At 35.6% G+C, this 8,629-nt stretch overlaps 1 protein-coding gene across 2 annotated transcripts in view; it reads left to right on the top strand.

The window, feature by feature from the left end:
- LOC113261455 (olfactory receptor 2T29-like) overlaps nt 1-4,879 on the top strand; it is a 13,449-nt gene extending 8,570 nt beyond the window's left edge. The window contains exons 1-2 of one of the 2 annotated variants that reach the window (XM_026507579.2): nt 584-1,506; nt 4,867-4,879. In XM_026507579.2, the coding sequence (XP_026363364.1) occupies nt 584-1,506; nt 4,867-4,879 (936 nt within the window). Of the gene's footprint in view, nt 1-581; nt 1,547-4,866 lie in introns of those variants that run through there. The other variant, XM_044387266.2, reaches the window with a different exon arrangement.
- The last annotated feature ends 3,750 nt before the right edge of the window (nt 4,880-8,629 follow it).

Below are 8,629 nucleotides of genomic sequence, written 5' to 3'. Positions count from 1 at the left end.
TTGAGAGAGAGGCAAACCAAGAAATAGACTCTTAAATATACAGAATAAACTGATGGTTACCAGAATGCAGGTGGGTATGGGGATGGATCAAATAGATTGTGGGGATTAGGATTACATTTGTGATGAGCACCAGGTATTGTATGAAAATGTTGAATCACTATATTCTACACCTGAACACTGTATGTTAACTAACTGGAATTTAAATTAAAAATTAAAGGTCATATAAAGATTAAAAAAATACAGATGCAGAGAGTGGTTTTTGTTTTCTTTATGGAAATACCTATCTAGTATTGGAATTATTAAGGTACTGATATTTTTGACCCTGAGTTGTAAATTCTTAGATTTCTAGTAAATTTATACAACTACAGATAATTTATACTCCTAAACTTTACAGGTCCTTGGAATTCCCCCTTCTTGTCACACTGGCTACCCATTTGTAAACATGCAAACACACACACACACACACACACACACACACACACACACACACACTCAAGCTCACTAAACATTTATTTCAGGTGCTCATATCCCAGGCGTGATCTATTAACTCCACAGCTCTCCTTGCTGCACCAGGTAAAATGCAATGGAGAACACAACGTGGGTGGCCAACCATACTGGACGATCAGATTTTGACCTGGTGGGACTCTTCAGTCAATTCAAGTACCCAGCTCTCCTTTGTGTGGTCATTTTTGTGGTTTTCCTGATGGCCTTGTCTGGAAACACCATCCTGATCCTTCTGATACACTGTGATGTTCACCTTCATAAACCCATGTACTTTTTTATCACCCAGTTATCTCTCATGGATGTGATGTATATTTCTGTCACTGTGCCTAAGATGCTCATGGACCAAGTCATGGGTGTGAAACATATTTCAGCCCCTGAATGTGGGATGCAGATGTTTCTCTATCTGATGCTAGGAGGTTCAGAAGTTTTCCTTCTAGCTGCGATGGCCTATGACCGCTATGTGGCCATCTGCCATCCACTCCATTATCCTGTCCTCATGAACCATAGAGTATGTCTCCTCTTGGCATCTTCCTCCTGGTTTCTGGGATCTATGGATGGATTTGTGCTCACACCCGTCACCATGACCTTCCCCTTCTGCAGATCCCGGGAGATCCAACATTTCTTCTGTGAGGTCCCTGCTGTAATGAAGCTTTCCTGCTCAGACACTTCGCTCTATGAGACACTCATGTACCTGTGTTGTGTCCTCATGCTCCTCATCCCTGTGACAATCATTTCAAGCTCCTATTCTTTCATCCTCTTCACCATCCACAGGATGAACTCAGCAGAGGCACGGAAGAAGGCTTTTGCCACTTGTTCTTCCCACATGATGGTGGTCATCCTCTTCTATGGTGCTTCCATCTATACTTACATGCTCCCCACCTCCTATCACACCCCTGAGAAGGACATGATTGTATCTGTCTTTTATACCATACTCACTCCTGTTCTAAACCCTTTAATTTATAGTCTTAGGAATAAGGATGTTACAAGGGCTCTAAAAAAAATGTTGAATGTGGGATCAGTCTTTGAGGAAACTATAAAGTAGGAACTATTTGTACTATTTTTTCCCTTCACTCTACAAATTAAAACTTTAGGATACTATGCCAATGTTTTTCCTTAGATTCACACACCATGATGTGTCATCACCAATTTGTTCCTTTTGGAGGAATTGTTAATCTGTACTGGAAAGATCTTCATTTTTACACTTTGGCATTCAAAGCAATTGTACAATTGTATTATATCCATGTTATATTTTTCTGAAGTTTCCAGTGTGATTCTGCAGAAGAATATTTATATTCTTCAGAAATACATAATAAAATAATTAGAAACAAAATAATAAGGTGTGCAATTGGTGAGAGAGAGATGGAGAGAGAAATGATAAAGCAAGTTGGGCATAAGATATAGGAGAATCTAGGCAAAATATATATGACTGTTAATTGTACTATTATTATTTATACTATTTTTCTGTAAATTTAAAATTACTTAAGAATAAAACATAAAATATCAGACTTTAGTCTATTTTAAAAACTTGTCCTTGCTGCATGGTGGCAGTGTAAGTGATGAATCTTGGAAATCATGTACTTATTAACATGGCTGATCAGTAGTGCAACAATCCAGTTGTTTGCCTGAATTTAATAAGGACAATTTTGTTCTTATTTTCCAAACCTGAAGACCTCCATAGCTGTTACTTGTATCTGAAATCATTAGTCCATTGTGGTAGAAGGTACTGTGGGAAAAATATTAACCCCAAGAACGAGGGCATAGGGAAGTTTTCCAGCGTAAGGTGGTATTAGAGCTGAGATTTGAAGTATGTCACTTATCGTACAAAGAAACAGAGGAAGACCATCAAACATCCAGTCCTTCATTTCTTCAAAAAACATGTCTTATGCTATATAATAATAAAAAATAACTATTAGCTAACTGAATTTAACATATAAATAACAAATGTCTCCTGCCCCTAAGGAATTTGATCTGTAGGTGTAGTTTGTGCAAATAGTTGTAAGGAAATATATAAATTGTTTTAGGCTCATGTGGAAAGGGTACAGCTTATTTTTAAAATATATATTATTTATTTGACAGAGACATAGATCCAGAGAGCATGAGGGAATGGCAGAGGGAAAAAGAGAAATAGATTCCCTGCTGAGCAGGTAGCCTGATGCAAGGCTCCATCCCAGAACCTGGGGATAATGACCTGAACCGAAGGCAGATGCTTAACCAGCTGAGGCACTGAGATGCCCCAAGGGTACAACGTATAAGGACACACCAATTCTACCTATGACATGTGATTTTTGACCAAATGGGGAGGCTGAAAGAGACCCTAGATCTCAGTGTTGAATGGTGACTAGATGCTACCTTCATATGAGTATAGGAGGCTGGGACCAGGGCTCTTGCTCAAGGACATGATGCCACAGATAAGGAACACTATGGGCAAAGTTCAGGTGGTTGGCCAAGCAGGAGAGAAATGTTCCAATAGCACCTCTTTCCTGGTTCACTTTATAGCTTAATTTCTTGCCCTTTTTTGCTGTAGGTATATAAAAATAATAATACAATTATCTGACTTGGATTTTAGAAAAGTTAAATCATTGGGAATCTACTGGAGAAGAGCAACATTGGAGGTACGGAGACCAGGTTGAGTGATGATGATGACCTGGATAGTGTTGATCTAAGTGGAATGGATCATTCTAAGTGGAATTAGGGGCTTTTAGGGTGTAAGTAGGCCTGTTGTACCTGTTCCATAAAACCACAAACTTGGTTGCATGTTTACCAGTTTCCAATTAGCTGTGACAACTTGTGAATTATCAGAAGGTTTCAAAAGGGGTCATTCCCCCCCTTAAATTCTTTTATATTTTTTAAAGATTTTATTTATTTATTTGACAGAGATAGAGACAGCCAGCGAGAAAGGGAACACAAGCAGGGGGAGTGGGAGAGGAAGAAGCAGGCTCATAGCTGAGGAGCCTGATGTGGGGCTCGATCCCATAACGCCGGGATCACACGCTGAGCCAAAGGCAGACGCTTAACCGCTGTACCACCCAGGCGCCCCCTCCTTAAATTCTTGACACACTCAATTCCTTCGTGAGTATAAAATAAGGATCTTGAGGTATTTTAGGAAACAGTGTTGGAAAATTTGTTTAGTATTTTTTGTTGTTACAGTAAAATGGAATGAATAAAATATGTACACTATTTAACTTTAAAAACAATTGACACGTGTATATATCACCCCTCAATTTCTTGGACCATAATGACACACAATTTGATAGTTTCACTTAAAGCACTGTAGATATGGGAAACAAAATGGGGCAAAACAAAATTAAGCATTTTATGAAGCCATATTTTTCCAGAGATGAATTTTTTATTCTATCTCAAGGGAAAAATGATAAAAATATTTTAGAATGATGTATTTTTAATAAAATATTTAAGGGTGGCCTGGGTGGCTCAGTCGGTTAAGCATCTTCCTTTGTCTCAGGTCATGATCCCAGGGTCCTGGAATTGAGCCCCGCATCGGGCTCCCTGCTTAGCAGAGAGCCTGCTTCTCCCTCTCCTTCTGCCACTCTCCCCCCCCCTGGCTTGTGCTATCTTTCTCTGATAAACAAATAAATAACCCCAAATAAATAAATAATAAATAAAATCTTTGAAAAATATTTAAAATACAATTTTCTATAGCCTGTACTAGAAAAGATTTACAAGAACTGTGCAATTGGGAAATTCTTAATCAAATTATATATAGTACATTATACTCAGAATTAATAGACATGAAAGAATAGTTGTTGCTCCAAGTTTTGTATCTAGAATAAAGCAACAAATGAAGATTTTCTGGTACTCAAGTGCACTTGCTTACAGTGCCATATTAGTAGCTGTGCACTGAAGTAGTTTAAAATGTGCAGATTTCAGAATGTGTTCACATGTTTGTGCTTGTGCTCATGATGCCACTAGCATTTGGCCAAAGACATTATTTTTAACCCATGAAAACCAGCCCTCAGCGTTCCTGCATCCTCTGAAGGTCACTAAGGACTATGATTGGAATTATTACAAATGTATTCATAAACCAATATGAATTAGATAGAGAAGCTTGCATTGCTTTTGTTTGTTTGTTTTTAACAAATATTTCACTTTAACTATTTAATACATATTTTATTTATTTTACACTATGTACCAGTCGTTGTTATAATGTTGCTAAGTATATTAACTTATTCAAACCTATTAAACCCTTTAAGGAAGATATGATTTTTTTCTTTGTTCTTTTTGGTACATTTATTTTACTGTGGTAGGAACACCTACCATTAGATCAACCTTGTCAACAAATTTTTATGTATGCAACGTAGTATAGTTGACTATAGGGCAGGTATTCATATTTTCTGCATTGTACAGAGAAGGACGCTAAGTCACAACAGGTGAAATAATTTGTTTGAGGGCACTAGGTAGTAATGTTCAAATGGATATTTGCTAACAAGTATGAACTCCAAGTTGGTTGGAATAACTGGGCCTTTCCATAGTGAAAAATGGTGTATTTGGGTTAATGTTAGTTCTGTCATTTTTGCTCTAGACAGAAAACTTGGTGATACCAAGTTTTAGAGAAAACCAGTTTCTTATATTAGTATTTATTTACTAATACTGTATATCTTCAGAGGAAAGATAGAAGATGCCACTCATTGTTTCCAAATGATTTCCAGAGAGAGTAATTATAGTTCAATTATAGTGTAATCCTTCCATGCTCTAAACATAAATGCTATGAAGTTGCAATGTAAAGGAAAAAATAAGGCATTATTGATATCAAATCTTAATCACTGAAATTTGTTTTCCATAGTATTAGAATAATTGGTTATTCTCTGTATATAGAGGTCAGTTTCCAAAGAAGTTCCAGTTACGTAGTATAGCAATTCATTGCTAGATTAAAGGTTCTAACTCAGAGTTATAAAAACATGCCTATAACATGTGTATGTTAGAGCTAATGATAAACACCAAACATCTTAAGCAAAGCTCTGAATTGCCCAGCTAACAATTAATTTGACTGGATAAACATTAAAGAAAATCAACCTTTAGATTTTGAGCTGAAGGTGTCTGGATAAAGGTAGTTCTATACACTGAGTCAGAAGATGTAAAAATCAGGCACACTTATGAAATCCTAACTAACTCCATTTATGAATGGTGACTTATACTCTATATGCAAGACAGATGTTAGATGAGTAATTAACTCGCATGCATGTGAATGTGTATATATATGTATACATGTGTATAGGTATATATTTAACAAATGTATGTATGTTAGCCATGTATATACATATTTATCTTTTTTTTTCATTCTGTGCAGTTTACTGTGTACTAGGCACTGGGCTAAATACTTCATAGTTGTTTTGTTTTGTTTTCTTTCTAACAACTGATTATTTTCTTAATTGAGTATAGTGGAAATACAATGTGATGTTAGTTTCTACTGTAAAAATGTAATTTGATAAGTTTATATGTTATGCTGTCCTTACCACAACTGTAGCTGCCATCTTTCACCATACAACACTATTAGAATATCTTTGATTATATTCCTTATGCTGTGTCTTTTATTCCTGTGACTTGTTCATTCCAGAACTGAAAGTCTATAACTTCCACTCCCCTTCACCCATTTTCCCCATCACTCCACCCCTCTTCCCTCAGGTAACCATGCCTTTGTTTTCTGTATTTGTAGGTCTGATTCTGCTTTTAATTTATTCATTCATGTTTTTAAATTCCACATATGGCTGAAATCATGTGGAGGTTGTCTTTCTCAGTCAGACATATTTCATTTATTTTGAGGTCCTCCAGACTCTTCCATGTAATTAAAAATGACAAGATGTCCTTTTTTAAGGAAAAAAAAAGATGTCCTCATGTTTTTAAGACTGAATAATATTCCATTGTATACTGCATTCCATATTTTGTCACATTGTTTACCCATTCATTGTTTAATAGTCATTAATTTGTTTCCATATGTTGGCTACTGTGAATAATATGACAATAAACATGAATGTGTCATGGTGCCTGGGGGGCTCAGTTAGTTAAGCAAATGACTCTTGTTTTTGTTTTAGCTTCTGATTTCATGGTTAATGAGATTGAGTCCCATGTTGGGCTCCACACTCAGCAGGAGTCTTCTTGGATATTTTCTCCCTCTGCCACTTCCACCTATCTCTAATAAATAAATCTTTTTTAAAAGTGCAACTCTTGGGGCGCTTGGGTGGTGCAGTCATTAAGCGTCTGCCTTTGGCTCAGGGCATGATCCCAGGGTCCTGGGAATGAGCCGTGCATCGGGCTTTCTGCTCTGCTGGGAGCCTGCTTCTTCCTCTCCCACTCCCCCTGCTTGTGTTCCCTCTCTTCGCTGGTTGTCTTTCTCTCTCTGTCAAATAAATAAATAAAATCTTTTAGAAAAAGTGCAAATCTTATTGAGATCCAGATTTCAATTCATGTAGATATATACCCAGAAGTGGGATTGCTGAATCAAATGATAATTATGCTTTCAATTTTTTAAAGAACCTACATATTGTTTTCCAAAATATATGTATAAGTTTAAGTTCCAACCAAGAATATACAAGGATCACCTTCTCTCCGCATTCTAACCAGCACTTACTCTTTTTTTTTTTTTTTGCTAGTAATAGTCATTCTAACAGAACAAAGGTGATATATATTGTGGGTTCAGCTTGCATTTCCGTGATGATTAGTGATGTTGGTCACCTTTTATATGTCTGTGACCATTTGTATGTCTCCTTTGGAGAAAAATCTTCTCAGTTCCTTTACCCATTTTTACTTTGTTTTGTTGTTGTTGTTGTTGTTTGTTTTATTTTGCTTTTGAGTTTTATGAGTTCCTTAAATATTTTGGATATTAACCTTTTATGCAAAATGAGGTCTGCAGATATCTTCTCCCCTTCCCTAGTTACCTTTTCATTATGTTAATTGTTTATTTTCCAGTGCAGAATATTTTAATGTAACACTCATCTGTTTTACCTCTTGTCACTTGGACTTTTAGTATTATATCAAAATACCTTTGCCCAATACTATGTCCAGGCTCTTCTAACCTAAGTTTTTCCTTAGAAAATTTATGGCTTTAGAACTTATGTTTATGTCTATTTTTTAGATATAATAGTCACATGACACTATATTATTTTCAGATATTAATAGTCACATGACATTATATTATTTTCAGATATAGAACATAATCACCCAGTATTCGTATATATTGCAAAATAATCATCACAGTAATATTAGTTAAGATTCATTGCCATACATAATTATGATATTTTTTTCTCATGATGAAAATTGGTCAAGATCCACTCTCTTAGCAAATTTCAAATATGTAATACTGTATGATTAAATATAGTCACTATGCTGTACATTACGTCTAAATGCTTAATTTATTTTACAACTGAAAGTTTGTGCCTTTAGACCACCTTTACCCATTTCACCTTCCTTATCATGCACCTCTGGTAGTAGTTAATTTTCTTTCTGTATTTTGATATTACTTTTAAAAGATCCCACATATAAGTAAGATCATATGGCAATTGTCTTTCTTTGTCTGACTCATTACACTTTTCATAAGGTCATTACGTTCTATCCATGTTGTCACAAACGACAATTTCCCTTTCTATGGCTGAATAATACTCCATTGTATGCATGTATATATATCTTTAAAAAATAATGTATTCATCTATGAACACTTAGTATGTTTCCATATCTGCCTATTACAAATAATACAGTGATAAAGATGGGGATGTATATATCTTTCAATATAGTATTTCTGTTTTCTTCAAATATCCAGAAGTGGAATTGCTGGATCATATGGTAGTTCTATTTTGATTCTTTTTTAAAAAAAATTTCCCTAGTGTTTTGCATAGTGGCTGCCCAAATTTAGATTTCCACCAGCAATGCACAAGGTTTCCATTTTCTCCACATCCTCTCCAACACTTGCTAATTCTTATGTTTTTATTATCCATTCTAGCAGGTGTGAGGTGGTATTTTGGAGTGGTATCAATTTATATTTCTATAATGATTTGTGATTTTGAACATCTTTTCATATACCTGTTGGTGTCTATTCAGATCTTCTGCCCATTTTTAAATCAGATTACATGGGTTTTGTTGTTGTTATGATGGTAGTGATGCTGGTGGTGGTTATAAAGTT

This window comes from Ursus arctos, unplaced genomic scaffold (genome assembly GCF_023065955.2).
Source record: "Ursus arctos isolate Adak ecotype North America unplaced genomic scaffold, UrsArc2.0 scaffold_5, whole genome shotgun sequence".
Lineage (NCBI taxonomy): Eukaryota > Metazoa > Chordata > Mammalia > Carnivora > Ursidae > Ursus > Ursus arctos.
This window is presented reverse-complemented; position numbering and strand designations above follow the sequence as displayed.